Raw genomic sequence first — 18,750 nt, 5'->3', positions numbered from 1 at the left:
CTTAAATATTTAAAAAAAATACCTTCTCTCCATAGCGCAGATATTATTGTCAATCACAATTGAAAGGGACCTTAGGGAATTTTTCTCTATCAATAATACCCAGGAAATCTCCCGACAATGATCTGGTGTGCCTACAAGGCCTACGCAAGAGGTTTACTAATAGCACTTTTACTTAAGGAAATTGCAGAGTTAGAGGCCCAACATAAAGCGTCCCATACGTTCTGCCCAGACCCTCCCCTGCGATTATTGGAATGTGGGGGAGAACTCCGACATCTTCTGATAGTGGACCATGACAAGTTCCTAAAAAGACTGCGACTATCATACTATTCATCCAGCAACAAGTCAGGTAAGCTACTTGCTAAGAAAACACCAAAATATCGCAAAATTTAGCTCCATTAAACACTTCAAAGAGGATAAGTTATTTCACAACCCCCAGGACATAGCAAACGTATTTGGGGATTATTATGCCTCCTTGTACAATCTCCATACTGACACGCACAAACCCAATGAGCATGATATAACACATTTTCTTTCACAACTTAACCTCCCTAAAATAGACCAGCAGACTTTTCAGGACCTAAACAAACCATTTGAAGAGGCGGAGATAATACAGGTGATCAAATCTCTCCCATTGCACAAGTCCCCTGGGGTGGACGGTTTCTCCTCGGAATACTATGTGTTTCGTGGAGATTCTGGCACCCCGCCTCAGAAAGATATTCAATGAAGCTGCAGCAAACTCTCAATTTCCACCTGAGATACTTTAGGCCATTATAGTTACATAGTTTGTGAGGTTGAAAAAAGACATCAGTCCATCCAGTTCAACCTATGATATGTGTGTGTGTGTTTGCTTTTAACCGTACATTGTATACCCCTTTATGTTGTGGTCTTTAAGGTGCCCATCTAATAGTTTTTTGAAACTATCAATGCTCCCTGCTGATACGACTGCTCTGACAGTGAAGAACCCCTTACGTATTTTAAGGTTAAACCGTTTTTCCTCTAGTTTTAGTGAGTGGCCTTGTGTCTTATTGTATTCCCTTTCTCTAAAAAGTTTGTTCCTTATGCTAGGGTCGCCAGTACAGTATTTGTACATTGATATCATATCCCCCCCTCAAGCGTCTCTTCTCCAGAGAGAATAAGTTCAGTGCTTGTAGTCTTTCCTCATAGCTGATGCCCTCCATTCCCCTAATTATTTTTGTTGCCCTTGTCTGGACTCTCTCCAGTTCCAGCACATCCTTCATGAGGACCGGTGCCCAGAACTGGACAGCTTTCTCCAGATGTGGCCGGACCAGAGTCTTGTAGAGTGGGAGAATAATCTCTCTATTTCTGGAGTGAATCCCCTTTTTTATACATGCCAGTATTCTTTTGGCTTTGCTTGCAGCGGCTTGGCATTGCATGCCACTGCCAAGCCTGTTGTCCACTAGTACCCCCAGGTCCTTTTCCATCTTAGATTCACCCAGAGGTTTCCCCCCTAGTGAGTAGCTTGCTTTCGTGTTTCTGACACGCAAGTGCATTACTTTCCATTTTCCAACATTAAACCGCATCTGCCATGTAGTTGCCCACCCCATTATTTTGTTCAGGTCCGCTTGTAAGGTTTCCACATCCTGCATAGAAGATATTGGCATGCTTAGTTTAGTATCATCCGCAAATACTGAGATTGTACTAGATATCCCCTCCTCTAGATCATTTATGAATAAATTAAACAGGATTTGTCCCAGGACAGAACCTTGGGGCCCCCGCTTTCCACACCTGCCCAATTGGAGTATTCCCCATTAATCACCACCCTCTGGACTCTCCCCTGGAGCCAGTTCTCTATCCAGGTACTCACCCCATGGTCCATACCTATCTTCCTTAGCTTGTACAGTAAGCGTTTGTGGGGAACGGTGTCAAAGGCCTTTGCAAAGTCCAGATACACCACATCCACAGGCTTACCTTTATCTAGGTGGCAGCTCACTTCATCGTAGAAGGTTAATAGATTGGTTTGGCAAGAACGATTTTTCATGAATCCATGCTGATTACTACTAATACCGTTTTCATTTCTAAAGTCTTGTATGTGGTCCCTTAACATCCCCTCCAAAATCTTGCAGACTACTGATGTTAGGCTGCCCCTTTTTAAATATTGGTACCACGTTGGCTTTTTTCCAATCAGCTGGCACCATACCCGTCTGTAGACTATCCTTAAAGATCAAGAATAATGGTCTGGCAATCACCTGGTTGAGCTCTTTAAGAACCCTCGGGTGCAAGCCATCCGGTCCCGGTGATTTATTTATGTTAAGTTTCTCTAGTTTAGTTCTAAGTCTCTCTTTTGTTAGCCATGGCGGTACTTCCTGAGGTGTATTATTTGGTTTAGCATTACAAGCTGGGTTAGTGTAGCCCCCTGATTATTTTGTGAAGACTGAAGAGAAGAAATTATTTAACACTTTCCCCTTCTCTCTGTCCTCTGTGGCCAGATTTCCTTTGTCGTCTTTTATGGGGCCAATGTGTTCTGGCCTCGCTTTCTTACTGTTTATATACTTAAAGAATTTCTTGGGGTTATTTTTACTCTCCTCCGCTATATGTCTCTCGTGTTCTATTTTAGCCACCTTGATTTCGCCTTTACATTTCTTATTACACTCTTTGTAATGCTTGAATGCTGCCAATGACCCCTAAGGCTTGTATTTTTTGAAGCCCTTTTCTTTAGTATTAATGTGCATTTTTATGTTGGACTTTAGCCACCCAGGGTTTGGTTTTGCTCTTTTAAATTTATTTCCCTTTGGAATGCACTGGCCAATCCCTTTGTTTAGTATGCTCTTGAAGCACTCCCATTTTTCCTCCGTGTTCTTTGTTCCCAAGGTTCTATTCCATTTGATATTTTCTAGTGACATTACCAAAGCCAGGAAAAGACCTCTCTATGCCTCAAAGCTTTTGTCCAATATCCCTCTTAAACGCTGATTTAAAAATATTCACCAAAATTCTAGCCTATAGGCTCTTAGCAGTCACTCCGACACTCATTGGTAAGGAACAGGTGGGCACTGTTAAAAACCGTCAGGCTCCAGATGGAACTAGGAAAATAGTGAACCTCCTACGTTATGCAGAATTGAAGGGGGACCCCTGCGTATTTTTGGCCCTTAACGCAGAAAAAGCCTTCGATAGGGTCCATTGTGGGTATCTAGCTAGAGTCCTACACAACTTTGGAATAGAAGGCTTTCTTAACTCCGCACTAATGTCACTCTATACTAAACCTACCGCTAAAGCAGCAGTGTCTGGGATGCTTTCCAAGACATTTAGTTTGAACAATGGCTCCAGGAAAGGCTGCCCTTTATCTCCAATAATCTTCTTTTTGGCCATTGAACCCCTAGTGGAAATTATAAGGTCTCATGAATCAGTGCATGGCACTAGAATTGGCAGGGAGGAACACAAGATAGGACTTTTTGCAGATGACATAATCCTGACATTTACCAAACCGAAACAGTCCATACCAACTATTCAAAGCATCTTATCACTATTTGGCACCCTGTCCTTCTACAAAGTCAACACTACTAAATGTTATGCACTTCACGTATATTGGATACCACCCTCAAGGGGCTTAGGGATATATTCCCCTGTTGTTGGAATTCTCCCTCAATCACTTACCTAGGCATTCAGCTGATCCTCCCTACGACTAATCTATATGAAGCCAACTTCCCTGCTCTCCTGCACCAATTCTCTATGGACCTTTCCAGGATAGGGAAATTGCAACTTTCTTGGATTGGAAGAGTTGCAGCTTACAAAATGCAACTTCTACCTAAACTGATGTAAATCTTTAGAGCCCTCCCTATTCCAATGCCACGTAACTTCTTTGCAAAGGTGGCCACCATGGTTAACAGATTCATTTGGGCGGGGAGAAAAACTAGAGTCCCACTATCTGTCCTCTATAGGAAAAAAGAACACGGAGGCCTAGCCCTTCCAAACGTACAAGCCTATTACAGGGCAACGATGCTTGACCAACTTTGATATTGGTTTTCTAACCAAGAGGATAAGGATAGAGTGTGGGTGAACAAATAAACTGTTGGTGCACCTATCCCCTGCGCTCTGAGTGGTGCAATCCTCTATCCAACTCGGCTACAGATTTGCAGATGTCGAGAACTATTGACATGGCAACCTTGGAATGCTTCAGCCTTGCAGCCCCTCACAAACCAGGGTGGTCTGGGAACACTAAAAACAATAAACAAACACAAGGGCGCACCGGCCTAGTTTATTATCCTTTAAGCAGGTTTATTAAAAGTAATGGAATAAAAATACTCACAAACGAGTTCTTGATAAAAAGCACATCAAACAAAGTTTAAAATCCTCAGCATCGAGATCGGGATTGGATTGTCCCCCAAAGCTGTATAGGTTTACACGTTTCGATGCAGCACCTCTTCTTCAGAGCCTAGAAAGCATGTCTAAGTCCATGCTTTATATAATGGACACTGACTCAGTGGACCAGATACAGTTGGGTAGGGCCCCTCCCTCTCCAGGGCGTGTGCATGAGGTCCCTGCCCACAGACTCCCATCTACCATGATAGAATAATACCCCCAGAGGGGGGGAGAAGGGGGGGGGGCGTGATGGTAGGTAGTAATCAAATTCAATTAGATTAATTAGATTAATAGAGACTTGATGTAAAAGTATAAATATAACTGAAAAAAACTAAATTAAAATGTAGATACAAATAAAAATATTGATATTAATACTAGCATTACTGCCAGAACCCGGAGACCAAGGCAGCGAGCAGAAGACAGGCTTCAGGCAGCAGATTCAAAGAGGTCAAAAAGTTACAACAATCCTGGTCAGCAGAGTGAATATAATTCATGAAAGGCATAGCTATCAAGAGTGCAAGTGATCATATCAATGATGATAATAATAATAATAATGATGACCCCCATCTCACCAGCCTAGACCACTCTTCAACAATGATCAACCGGAAGGAACCTTGCACCTACTAGGTGTCCATGCACGTTCTGACGCCAAAAATGTCATGGACCTTGTAATTAGGGGGGGGCATACATATTGATACCAAAATAGATAAATACAAAGGGCAGCTCACCAGATGGTCCCAGGGGTATCCACGGCTGTTTCCTCATCACGGTCAGAGTGTATAGTTTCCCACTCACTACAGGCAAAAGACTGCTGGTCCCCAGAGCTGCGCCACACCCTAATGCTACAATTAGCATTGTAGGGATAGTATCCTTCATAATACACTGTTGTATGCATCCCACAGGCTGTGGAACGCATACCGCCACTCCCGGAAGTGGGCGGAGCGCTTCATGCCTCTTTTCCAAGGACAAATCGTACCTGCGACCATCCGGCGCCCCGCCCAGCTGGGCGAGGCTCGGGCAGCAGGAGAGAGGATGATTGGGATGCGCACCGCCCATCGGGAGGTGCGCTGTGTGTTCTAAGACCCCACCAATAACAGCTCAATAGGAAGTTCAATGCAGACATTCTCCTCCTCCTCAATAGACAGCTCAATACAGACATTCTCCTCCTTCGTGCCACCAGTTAACGCCCCCATCGGGATGTCCCATGAGTACTGATGTCGCGAACATAAAATTCGCTGTTTGCGAACGGCGAACGCGAACATCGGCAAATGTTCGCGAACCGGCGAACATTGCGAACCGCCATAGACTTCAATAGGCAGGCGAATTTTAAAACCCACAGGGACTCTTTCTGGCCACAATAGTAATGGAAAAGTTGTTTCAAGGGGACAAACACCTGGACTGTGGCATGCCATGGAAAATTACGTAGTTGACGCAGAGTCGGGTTTTATTCCATAAAGGGCATAAATCACCTAACATTCCTAAATTGTTTGGAATAACGTGCTTTAAAACATCCAGTGTGTGTATACGATCAGGTAGGATGTTGTATCGATCAGGTAGTGTAAGGGTTACGCCCGCTTCACAGTGACAGACCAAACTCCCCGTTTAACGCACCGCAAACAACCGCAATCAGACCAGAACCGACCAAAATGGGACAGGAACTGGGCTTTAAGGGTTTGGTTTAGTGTAAGGGGCTAGGGTTAGGGTTACGGTGAGATACTTAGGGTTAGAGTTAGTAACCCTACCCCTACGCCTCTAACCCTAACCGTCTAAACCTAAGCACTAAAAATAACCCTAGCCCTAACCCTAGCCCTAACCCTAATTCTATTTTTTTTTCTGGTTCTGGACATGCTACAGAGCTGAAACTTCACAGGTACACTTTTTAGACCCCCAGACACTGAATCACACAAAAAAAGTTCTTAAAAATTGTAATTTTTTGTTAGCGAGCCAATTATTGGAAAAATTAAAAAAAAATAAAAATAAAAAATTTCTTTGGATTTAGCATCTGGGGGGGTCTAAAAGGTGTACCTGTGAAGTTTCAGCTCTGTAGCATGTCCAGAACAAGAAAAAAATACGAATTAGGGCTAGGGTTAGGCTTAGGGCTAGGGTTAGGGTTAGGTTTAGGGTTAGGGTTATTTTGATGGCTAGGCTTAGAGGGTTAGGGTTAGAGGGTTAGGGTTATGGTTAGAGGGTTAGGGTTAGGTTTAGTGTTAGGGGCTAGGGTTGGGGTTACGGTGAGATTCTTAGGGTTAGTTAGTAGCCCTACCCCTCTAACTCTAACCCTCTAACCCTAAGCACTAAAAATAACCTTAGCCCTGACCCTAGCTCTAACCCTAACCCTAGCCCTAACCCTAATTCTATTTTTTTCTGGTTCTGGACATGCTACAGAGCTGAAACTTCACAGGTACACTTTTTAGACCCCCCCCCAGACACTAAATCACACAAAAAAAGTTATTAAAAATTGTCCTTTTTGATAGAGAGCCAATGATTGGAAAAATTAAAAAAAAAAAAAAACAATTTCTTTGGATTTAGCATCTGGGGGGTCTAAAAAGTGTACCTGTGAAGTTTCAGCTCTGTAGCATGTCCGGAACCAGAAAAAAATACGAATTAGGGTTAGGGTTAGGGTTATTTTTATGGCTAGGCTTAGAGGGTTAGGGTTAAGGTTAGAGGGTTAGGGTTAGGTTTAGTGTTAGGGGCTAGGGTTAGGGTTACGGTGAGATACTTAGGGTTAGAGTTAGTAGCCCTACCCCTCTAACTCTAACCCTCTAACCCTAAGCACTAAAAATAACAATAACCTTAGCCCTGACCCTAACCCTAGCCCTAACCCTAACCCTAACCCTAGCCCTAAACCTAATTCTATTTTTTTCTGGTTCTGGACATGCTACAGAGCTGAAACTTCACTTTGTACGCTTTTTAGACCCCCCAGACAATAAATACAAAAACATTTTTTTTTAAAGTTTTTTTTTTTTTTAATTTTTCCAATAATTGGCTCTCTATCAAAAATGACAATTTTTAAGAACTTTTTTTGTGTGATTTAGTGTCTAGGGGGTCTAAAAAGTGTACCTGTGAAGTTTCAGCTCTGTAGCATGTCCAGAACCAGAAAAAAAGATCATTTTTCAGTAGAGCAGGGATGGTGGGAACCCCTTTTACACCTATATGATCTTTTTTTCTGGTTTTGGATATGCTACAGAGCTGAAACTTCACAGGTACGCTTTTTAGACCCTCCAGACAATAAATACAAAGACATTTTTTTTTTTAAGTTTTTTTTTTTTAATTTTTCCAATAATTGTCTCTCTATCAAAAATGACAATTTTTAAGAACTTTTTTGTGTGATTTAGTGTCTAGGGGGTCTAAAAAGTGTACCTGTGAAGTGTCAGCTCTGTAGCATGTCCAGAACCAGAAAAGAAAGATCATTTTTCAGTAGAGCAGGGATGGTGGGAACCCCTTTTACACCTATATGATCTTTTTTTCTGGTTCTGGACATGCTACAGAGCTGAAACTTCACATGTACGCTTTTTAGACCCCCCCAGACAATAAATACAAAGAATTTTTTTTTAAAGTTTTTTTTTTTTTTAATTTTTACAATAATTGGCTCTCTATCAAAAACGACAATTTTTAAGAACTTTTTTGTGTGATTTAGTGTCTAGGGGGTCTAAAAAGTGTACCTGTGAAGAGTGTACCTGTGAAGTTTCAGCTCTGTAGCATGTCCAGAACCAGAAAAAAAGATAATTTTTCAGTAGAGCAGGGATGGTGGGAACCCCTTTTACACCTATATGATCTTTTTTTTTCTGGTTCTGGACATGCTACAGAGCTGAAACTTCACAGGTACGCTTTTTAGACCCCCCCCAACACTAATCCAAAAAAAGTCATGCCTGCCACTGTATATATCAGTGGTGGGTGGGCAGTGGCACTGCAGTGGGCACAGTACACTCTGTGGACCTGACAGTCACTGGCACCCAGGCAACTGCAATTATAAAAAAAATATATATATTTTTACTTTGCAAGCTGCTGTGCCACCGTATATATATCAGTGGTGGGTGGGCACGCAGTGGCACTACAGTGGGCACAGTACACTCTGTGGACCTGACAGTCACTGGCAGCCCAGGCAACTGCAATAATAAAAAATATTTTTTTTTTTCAATTTGCAACAAGATGCTGTGCCACCGTATATATATCAGTGGTGGGCAGTGCACTGCAGTGGGTACAGTACACTCTGTGGACCTGACACAGCACTCACTGCAATTATGACAGAGGAAAAAAAAAATATTTTTTAAAATGCAAGGTACTGTGCCTGTGCCACCCGAAATGAGTGTGGTGTGCACACAGTACAGTCTGTGGTGGGTCTGTGGCCTCTCACACATAGCGGGCAGGCAACTGCAGTGTACAATAGATAGATATAGATATAGATATATATATATATATATATATAAAAAGAAAAAACTCAATTACCAGCCCTTAAAAGGGCTTTTGGGGACACTAGATATATATAAATAAAAATCCTCAATTACCAGCCCTTTTGGGGACACTATATATATATATATATATATATATATATATATATATATATATATATATATATGAAAAAAAATTACACAAATACCAGCCCTTAGAAGGGCTTTTTGGGGTGCTGTCAGGATGCTGTCCTTACAGCAGTAGTGGACCAAGAACACTGACTAGCAAGACCAGGAACACTGACTAACAACTGTCCCTAGCTATTAACAGCAGCAGCAGCAGCAGCTCTCCATGCTCTCACTAACACACACTGCTTCAGAATGATCTAAGATGGATGCTGCCCTTGCTTATTTATAGGAGGTGGGAGGGTGTGGGAGGGAGGTATGCTGATTGGCTGGAAATGTGCCTGCTGACTGTGAAGTTCAGGGTCAAAGTTTGCCTCAATGATGTATTATAGTGGGCGGACCGAACATCGCATATGTTCGCCCGCATCGGCGAACACGAACATGCTAAGTTCGCCGGAACTGTCCGCCGGCGAACAGTTCGGTACACCTCTACCCATGAGCACGGATGCTCACACAGCAGTCTAGAGACACTACTGAACTAAAGTGCTCCTCCCCAAATAGGTTGTATTTCTCTCTATATACCACGTTATGTATAAGAGTATTATACCAATTGATATTATAAGTGCTCTTGGTAATAATATGCGCTCCGGGCAACCCGCACACACGCCCTGGACATGAACACACATTGCTAAATACATGAATATGTAAAGAGACCTATTATCCCCTATAGTACCATTGTATACCTCAATAAATACCACTAACGGCTGCTATACTGTGAATTAATCTAAATGAGGCAGCTGGACCGACCTTCAGATGCCTAAACTCTGAAACGACTCCTATCGACATGAAAACTTGCAGAGGGTAAGGGTTATAACAAATATCTGTACTCAAACTAGCAATTACTACATAACTATATTAAGAGAAGATGGTATCACATGACAGTAGTTGACCTATGTAAGCCCTGGGCCTACATACATACACGTGTAGATGGCCATATATACATATGTGCGCACACATGCATGCACATATGAACACGCATAGTCACATGAGCATGAATATATGCACACGTTCCCTATTTCCCAAAGTGTACCTGAGTTGGAATGCACCTCCCTTTCCTTCAGAGGGAGATGCACTATGGAAGATGTTTAGTAGTGAATGAACTTCCCCCTTTACTGTGGATGGGAGCAGGGGTAACCCAGGGGTGAAATTCACATTGGAAAAAGCCCACAAGACAAAAAACTGAAAAAGAAAAGGTGATAGACAGCTAGCACACCCAAGAACGGGAGTGTTCCATATATTCTCAAAAAGAGGATGTCAAACCCCAACTATCAGTGCTCTAGTTCTATGCCCCCTAGGCCAGTTAGATGACCCCATGAACCTCTAGGTCCTCATTCAACCCCCCTGGGGCAGCTTGTTCCCAGTGGGGAGACCAACTCTAGGCCCAGCAGGGAACCCTATACTTCAACTAGCCAGGGAGACCGGAACATTCCTGGATGAAAAATACGCAAGTTTATCTTGTATTGATTAGTTCTGATTAGTTATGATTTACTGGATATAATCTCTTTGGCCTTCTTTTCTATTGTTAATGTATAACCAACATATTGACATGTGTATCTCTTTCTGTTGTTTGTGATATTTTTTATTGTGAAAATAAAAATTTGAAGTTAAAAAAAATGGGGTATATTTTCTGATTGCGGTATATACTTCACATTTAAACAGTAACCTCCGAAACCATACATTTTATGGTCCTTCAGAGTTAGGATAGTTTCCATGATTTTCTACATCTTATGATATTCCTATAACCTATATTCTGTTAAAAATTATGTGAAACTGCTATTTATATATACACATCCGATGTAAAGTATGCCATTCCTGCTAAATTGAAAAGATGTAACTACATATAACAACTAGTGTTTAATCCTGCATTTATGATCACTTTTATGTTACTTTAAATATTTGTTTAAATATTTATGAGACAATTAGGTAGGCTGCCATTGCTGACCCCCTTCTGAAAGTGCTAGTTGACTGTCTGCCTTCAGGTCAGGAAGTCAAAGAAAACTAAGACTAAATTACTTTTTTGTATGATTGTTTTGGATCTTGGATTTTGTTAAATCAAAAGTGTGAGCATTATAGCCTGGGAACTAGCAGACAGGGGGTTAAGCCACTACAGCCTTCATGTTTTCAACAGTGGCAATGTTTTTTTTTTTTTTTAATCGAGGCAGGGATCTCACTAATGAAACAAGTAGCTGTGGCCATCTTTTTTAAAATTTTTGTGACTGGACAAGCTGTGATGTGACCAGGCTTGCTGAAGCAACAGTCATCTAAAATGTGAAAAAATGTAACTTCTATTAAATAACTGAATTGGCATGCTGCAGGCATTCCTGTTCAGCTAATTAGAGATGGGAGGCAAAAGGTTATTTGACCTATGTTCAGGGTCAATCACTCTTGCTGGTGTCTTCTTTGGTGATCCAGGCTTGAAAAGTTTTACAGTGCAAGTTCTGATACTTAACTTCATTATGTCTTTGTACTGTAGCACTCACTGCAACAGACAGGTTCTCCCTAAGCAGCACAGAGGCCGCCAGTCACTCAAGCACATTGCCAATAACAGGGCAGTGTCCAAGGAGTGTATTTTTCGGCTTTATTTCTTAAGAAATGTTAACAATAGAAGGGATTAGGGTCATGGGATATTCCAAAACAGTGAGCAGTACCTAACTTCTTTCTAGTCTCTCAGTATCAGCTTCTCTGGAGGAAGCTGGGGATGTAAGTATGTCTAAGGCCCCATAGGGCAGTCATTAGTAACTGGTTTTCTTCTGCCTCTACGGAACTGTCAGTAACATCCTTACCGTACAGTGTCCTAGTAGCTGCTTGGATCCCAGTCTCTTCAGGTAGATCCTCAACGAGGAGTTGACATAGTCCTCCTCCAGACCTGGACTCTGAAACAGTGTCCTTCAGTAGGTATCCACTTTCTAGCTGCCCTACTTGGCCCCTTAGCACCGCAAAAGCTGAGGCGCATACAGTGGTTTCTTGTCTTAGTGATTCTTCTCCTAGGGGCATCAGCCCCAGGAGTACTGGAGCAAGGGGAACTAGTCAAACTCTCAGCCTAAACGTCCTCAGCAGACCAAACAACCAGCAACCACTCCACTTACTACAGGGGCCAAAAACTAAATTTGCCTAACAGGAAACAACCACTCCACTTACTATGGTTGTGCCAATAATTAGGCTACACCACTGCAATAAGCTGTCTGTAAGCAAGATCTGCATGGATTTCATTTACATGCATAATGAAAATCTAAATGCAACACCCACTACTAAGGAAACCTTTTAAAAGCAAAATGAATTTTTGACAATACAGCCACATACTATTTGTGAGGTGTATCTGCTTTTCCTTCATCCTCATGCTCAAATCCACCTTACCTAGCTGTGATTAGATGCATCACCCACATAGCAGGCATTCAAAAATATTTGGGTTATGGGTATTTTTCATTGACCCACCAGATTCCATGCTAAAGCAACTCTCTACTCTACACTCCCAACATGGGCCGAAACACCTCAATAGCTAGGAGCCTGGCATACCTGAATCACCAGCAAAACTGCTTGTAGTTACTGATTGTTTTCAGAGTGCTGGCCGGCACTGTTTACTTTCAGAGGGCTGGTAGTTACTGATTGTTTTCAGAGTTTTGTGGACTACAATACTTTACTCCCTGCCTGAATTTGAATTAGTGTTTCATATATAACCATAATCTTGTTTTTATTTTCTACTTTCCACCTAGATTACAGCACTAGCCACTTCACTATTTGTAGCATGAATGTGTGAAATGTTATCTGCTATATATTTCTACTCCTTGTTTTAATAGGAAAATTTTTTTTTTTTTTTAAAAAGATATTTTATCTTTGTTATTTTGAATATATCCTATAATAATACATTTACGTTTCTATTAGGAGAAAGATTACCTGGGGCACTGGGAGTTGGACATCGATTTAACGATAGTGAAAAATATTACTCATATTACTCTTTCTTCTAGGACCAAGAAAAACAGAATGCTCAAATAGGAATCACTGTTGAATTTGCAATGGCTTTAATGCAGAAGTTAGATGGGATCAACAGACACTCCTTCAATAATTTCCGCCTTCGTGTTGGTATGTTGCTGAGTGTAAATTACTAACAAGGATATGATAGTTGCTATGAATTCACTACAGGTTGTTGCATGTTTAGTGGAAATTATATTGGGTGCATTTGGCCATTTTAAATAGCCATGTGGTGTTCCAGCTTAGCATGGCTGTGGTGCTTTTTTCTGTGACTGTAAACTCACAATGATCACGCTGACAACAGTGGAGTCATGAAAGGGCTTATTCTTCTTCATATGTTAAGAACATGAATATGCCACAAGAGAGGGAACATTTTAGCTATTTATATACATGCTATCTATAAGGCAGATTAGGCATTTCTGGACTGCTAAATATAACTGTTTAATGGTAGCAGGCTTTTCTTGCTGAATGTTAAAGATAGAAAATACATTTATACAACTCTCTTTAGGATTGGTAACTGTAGAGTACACAGGCAGATAATATACAAATGCTGAATAACCAAGCTCAACCAAAAGCAGAAATGCTGAAGCTGTGGGAAAAAAATGCCTGTTGTGGTCACAGACAGTAGTGAAGTCCCAGTAGTGGATCAAATTCTGATCAAAGGCTTTCCTACCAGGGTATGTCTTTATGTCTTTTTTCTATTTTTCCTGTGAGAATCTACAGTCAACTGCTGGACTGGGCGACAGGCTGGATAATCTAGATCCAGTGGTCACCCCAGTCTGGCCAGGGAGCGCAGACCAGAGGAAAATTATGATGCTTAGCACCTTGCTCCTGCGCTCAGAAACTGGTTCTCAAACACCCTCTGTCACGGGACTTTCTTTTGGCATCCCCAAATGGCTAGACCTTGCTGCCCTCTACGACCGGGGTGGTCGAATTGACACCATAAACATAAACACAAAAAAAGAGGGCGCACCAGCCTTGCGCATTATCCTCAGTAGGCTTTTATTAACCACTTAAGCCCCAGCCCTATTTCAGACACTTTTTGTTTACAAACCAGTATTTTTTCCTAGAAAACTACTTAGAACCCCCAAACATTATATATATTTTTTTAGCAAAGACTCTGGAGAATAAAATGTCGGTCATTGCAATATTTTTTGTCTCGCGGTATTTGCGCGGCGGTCTTTAAAACGCCATTTTTTTTGAAAAAATGTGGAAAAATCACATTTCACTGCATTTAAAAAAAAACAACCAGTAAAGTTAGCCCATTTTTTTGTATATTGTGAAAGACGATGTCACGCCGAGTAAATAGATACCCAACATGTTACAGTTTAAAATTGCGCCCCCCCCCCCCCCCCCCCCCGTGGGATGGCGACAAACTACGGTCAATAGAGATCTCAATAGGCGACGCTTTAAATTTTTTTAACGGTTACCAGTTTAGAGTTAGAGTGTAGCTCTTTTTTTTAAATTATTGCTCACGCTCTGACGATCGCTGCGATACCTCACATGTGTGGTTTGAACATCGATTTCATTCGCGGCTCGACTTCTGTATACGTTTTTTTTTTGTGCGTGAGCTAACGGTGACAGGGGCAGCTAAATTTTTTTTTTTTTTCCAATTTATTTTATTTATTTTTTTAACTTTATTACAGGTTTAAAAAAAATAAAAAATCTGATCACTTTTATTGCTGTCACAAGCAATGTAAACATCCCTTGTGACACCAATATGTAGTGACAGGTACTCTTTATGGAGGGATTGAGGGTCTAAAAGACCCTAGACCCCTCCACTACACTTCCATGTATGCAAAACACTGAAAACGGCGTTTTTGCATACAGCCGTTTTTGAAATGTGCCGCCTTTTGTAGCATCCGGGTTATGTCAACGGAGACCCGATCGAAGCCGTTTCCGGCATTGATCGGGACTCCATCCAGCCAGCGGACGTGCCGGCTGGGTGCTCGGGGCTCCCGGTGGGACGGAAGCCCAGAGCAAAGTCACGGAAGGTGGCGGGAGGGGGGGGACATCCCCTCCCTCTCACCCGGGCAACGATCTAGCGGCTCCCGGGCCGCATCGGTCATCACCGACGGAAAGCCGACCGTTGGCTCTAAACCACGGTACCGGGATGGTGTCTCTAGCTAGAGGCATCATCCCGGTATACTACCGCAAAGTTTGCCGACGTAGTCCTACGTCACTTTGCGGTAAGTGGTTAATAAATAGTTAAAAAGTGTCAACTCACAAACAAGTGATGTAAACCAGCATATCAAATCAGACTGACAACATCCATAATGTTGGAGTCCACTAAGTCCAGGAAATCGGCTGACGCGTTTTGATGCAGTACCATTTTCCAGAGCTCTGTGCTTGGTCGGCCGCAACCGCCCCCATCCTGGACCGGGATGGCCAGGGAGTTAAACGTCTCGTGGGGACACATATGACCAGGTGCCGATAGTCCGTGTCACAGTGTTACCGTGGCTGACAGCCTCCCCACTTCAGTGGTGTGGAGGTTCTGTCTTGGGAATGTTACCTGCACACATGCTGGTAAGTAGATGGCCCCCTCCCTCCTCTCTGTGGTGAGTTGGGCCCGGGTACTCTCTGGGGTGGTCGGTCCCTCCGGGGTTCCCCTCCAACCCCTCCCCAGTGGGGGTCATGGGCTGGCATTCTACATGCCCTGTGTCCCATCTGAAGAGATATGGTTTTCTCTTTTAGGGGTGAATTTGTTTTGGAGTAAGCTCCTGTTGGTGTTGGTTGAGCTTTTTTTGTTGCCCTGTTGGCTACGTTTTTAGCCTTGGAATTGCGTTAACAGTTTTTTGGTTGCGTTCTTCCCACCCCTCATGCCTACACTGCTTTGGGACGTCCCATTAGTGAAGAAGTATTGAAAGCTGCGTCTGTCAGAGGACGTAAGAGAAAATTGGATTTTTCTAAGAACTTACCGTAAATTCCTTTTCTCTGAGTCCTCTGACAGATGCAGCTCCCGCCCCTCTAATTTGAGGTTGATTGTGTCTTCTTTCACTGCTTGCTACGAAACTGATTTTAGAGCACAGTGTGTCTGGAGTAATGTTGTGAGGGACAGCCCCTATAGGTGTGTCAGGTGAAAACTGTGAAAGCTTTTCACTGCCTAGTCTACTCCTGTAGATGGCCCATTACCCATTAGAGAAGAAGCATTGAGAGCTGCATCTGTCAGAGGATTCAGAGAAAAGGATTTTATTGTAAGTTCTTACAAAAATTTAATTTTTTAATACTATTAAGATGATTAAATTCTTCCAAAAACACTTCTCTTCTTTTCTCATTCCAACACATTTTAACATACAACAGGCAGAAGACCTCCTTTCCACTATTATCCTTCCTCAGGTTTCTCCAGACCGCCCCCACTTGAATATGTATGTATATATGAAAATCACATTGGCAGAAGTACAAGGCACCATTAATGCGCCTAAAAGTTAATAAACAACCAGACTCTAAAGGCTATACTGCCTCATACTATAACCATAACTTAGTCTCTGTGTTATTGTACTTTGATATTAGAAAAGCATGTGATAGTCTTATCATGTGATTACTTAATTGTTATGTTGGCAAGATGGGGATTCCAAAGTAATTTTAATACCTGGATTCACACCCTTTTTAAGAACCTTCTTGTCTATATTAAATACTTGGACTTCCCAATATTTGGATAATATATAGAACCAGGCTGGTCTGCCTCTTTCCATGCTGCTTTTCATTTTATCTTTTGAACCCCTTTAGTCTTTTAATCCTTACTTAATTACCTAGCTGCTCTAAAGACCCCCCCGCTCCTGGCAATATTTCCACAATCTACCATGATCTTGCTTTTTCTCCCTACCCAAATATACTCTTAGCTGTGAAAAACAATTGGTGATATCCGACTCCCAAGAAGACTAAAAAATAATGTAATGGCATTTGTTCCCATCTAGAGTCTCATATGCTACCCCCAGTTATGACTTATTGGCATCCATGTACTGTTGAAAGGATTTTCTAGTAAGTTGTCGCCTGAGAGTTCATAGTTAAAGTGGTTGTAAAGTCTTAGGATTTTTTACCTAATGCATTAAGGAAAAAACTTTCTGTGCCAAGATTTCTGTGGTTCCAAGCCAGAGCAGAACAAACCACCACATCTCAAAGATCCCCTAGCAACCTCAAGAGGAACCTTGGTTGAGAAAGCCTGCTCTAGGTTATAACAATATGACTTATTTCATTTTTTAGGTATAAACCATGGACCGGTTATTGCTGGAGTCATTGGAGCTAGGAAACCTCAATATGATATTTGGGGGAATACTGTGAATGTTGCAAGTAGGATGGAGAGTACAGGAGAGCTTGGGAAAATTCAGGTAATTATTTAACCAATTAAACAATGCATTCATGAGTAATCACTGTAATCTGTGTGGGTGAAGGAGTACATGAATAAAAAACTATAAGGTTTTTAGAACTTTCAGTGAAATATTGGAACCTACTTTGGTGGGTAATAATTTTGTATTGGGTCAGTTTCTCATTTATTGGAAACCAGTCCAGAGTCATTAGAGCACACTACCTGTCCCTCCTGCAATTATGTTCTCTTGCAAAGGCACTGAGATTAAATCCTCTGTACACTTTGTGTCTGAGCCTATACAAGGCCCTGGGAGCAAGGGATGAAGGTCGTGTGTTTCCTCCATACCTTGAAAAACTGGATATTTCTCCCACAGATGAATGAGGTGGAGGTGGAGTTGGAGTTGGTGGAGGTGGTGGTGGTGGTGGGGATTACAGTGAAGGGCCCAGTGGGTGGAGGTGCCCTAACAAGAGAATCTCACTTTTTCCTGAATGGACAACATAACTAATTATCTTTAAGGCCTTTTAATTCCATTCTGTTTCTTTCAGTTTTTCTTGACCTGTGTACTTTCTTTTCAGGTGACAGAAGAGACGTGTCGTATTTTAGAAGGGTTGGGATATTCATGTGAATGTAGAGGACTAATCAATGTTAAAGGAAAGGGTGAATTGAGGACTTACTTTGTTTGTACAGACACAGCCAAATGCCAGAACATTGGAATGAACTAAATCTTCTCCAGATTTGAAGTTGTAAAAAGAAACCTGCTGCCTAATTTTATATGAAGATATTGACAAGTGTGTTGATGAAGCTCCCATTCCAATAACATATATTGGAGGATGTTTTACATAGACTACCAGTGCTCTGCTTGTCAGTATGGAGAATACATATTGACTCTTGTGAGAACTATAGTGTTTACACAGTGAAGGCCTAAAGTGGCAGATGTTCCAACCATGGGTTTATTTGGAAGGACAAAGAACTCTTTTCCTGCAACTATATCTGTCTATGATACATAAAAATGCACCTTGCGTTCCAAAACTGTGCCTTATGCAGTAAGATAGACAATGATTAAGGCAAATTGGAAAAACAATTGTGGCTGATACTGATGGCAGTGTCACAACAACAGTAGACACTTGTAAGTCTGAAATGTGTGAAGACGCCAACTGATCTGCATCTCCAGCCAATGGGAGGCAACAATAATAAGCAGCCAGTAAGCAGAATTTATGTACACAGTTACTGCAGATTTTACAGATTTCTTAAGGGATTGTACAGGAAAACACTGTAGTCACAGAGCATAATGTTGTAGGTAGAACTGTGTGTTATTCTCACTGCTTTGCACCTTGTGAGTTATATAGCCTGTCTTACTTTCTGTCATTTGCTCAATATCTGCATCTTCTGGAAATGGCACATTGTAATCCTGGAAAAAGACAGAGTCTGCAGAGGATATAGCTGAAGAAGACTAATACAGACAAGTGTATGAGGAGCAGAGATAATCCAATGCAGTCATTAGGTCCAGTATTATTAACCCTCTGGTCTGAAGAGTTCATAAATGGTCAGGCCTTTGACCTGGCATTTTACTTATAGCTCAGCTAGGGGCAGAAC

At 41.8% G+C, this 18,750-nt stretch overlaps 1 protein-coding gene across 1 annotated transcript in view; it reads left to right on the top strand.

Moving 5' to 3' along the window:
* ADCY7 (adenylate cyclase 7) overlaps positions 1 to 18,373 on the top strand; it is a 275,475-nt gene extending 257,102 nt beyond the window's left edge. The window contains exons 23-25 of the mRNA XM_082270019.1: positions 12,851 to 12,965; positions 17,055 to 17,179; positions 17,733 to 18,373. Coding sequence (XP_082126145.1) covers positions 12,851 to 12,965; positions 17,055 to 17,179; positions 17,733 to 17,879 — 387 coding nt within the window. The 3' untranslated portion in view covers positions 17,880 to 18,373. The remainder of the gene's footprint in view (positions 1 to 12,850; positions 12,966 to 17,054; positions 17,180 to 17,732) is intronic.
* The last annotated feature ends 377 nt before the right edge of the window (positions 18,374 to 18,750 follow it).

This window comes from Pelophylax lessonae (genome assembly GCF_965119305.1).
Source record: "Pelophylax lessonae genome assembly, chromosome: 10".
Taxonomy (NCBI): domain Eukaryota; kingdom Metazoa; phylum Chordata; class Amphibia; order Anura; family Ranidae; genus Pelophylax; species Pelophylax lessonae.
Note: the sequence above shows the minus strand (reverse complement) of the source record. Positions and strands in the feature narration are given on the sequence as shown.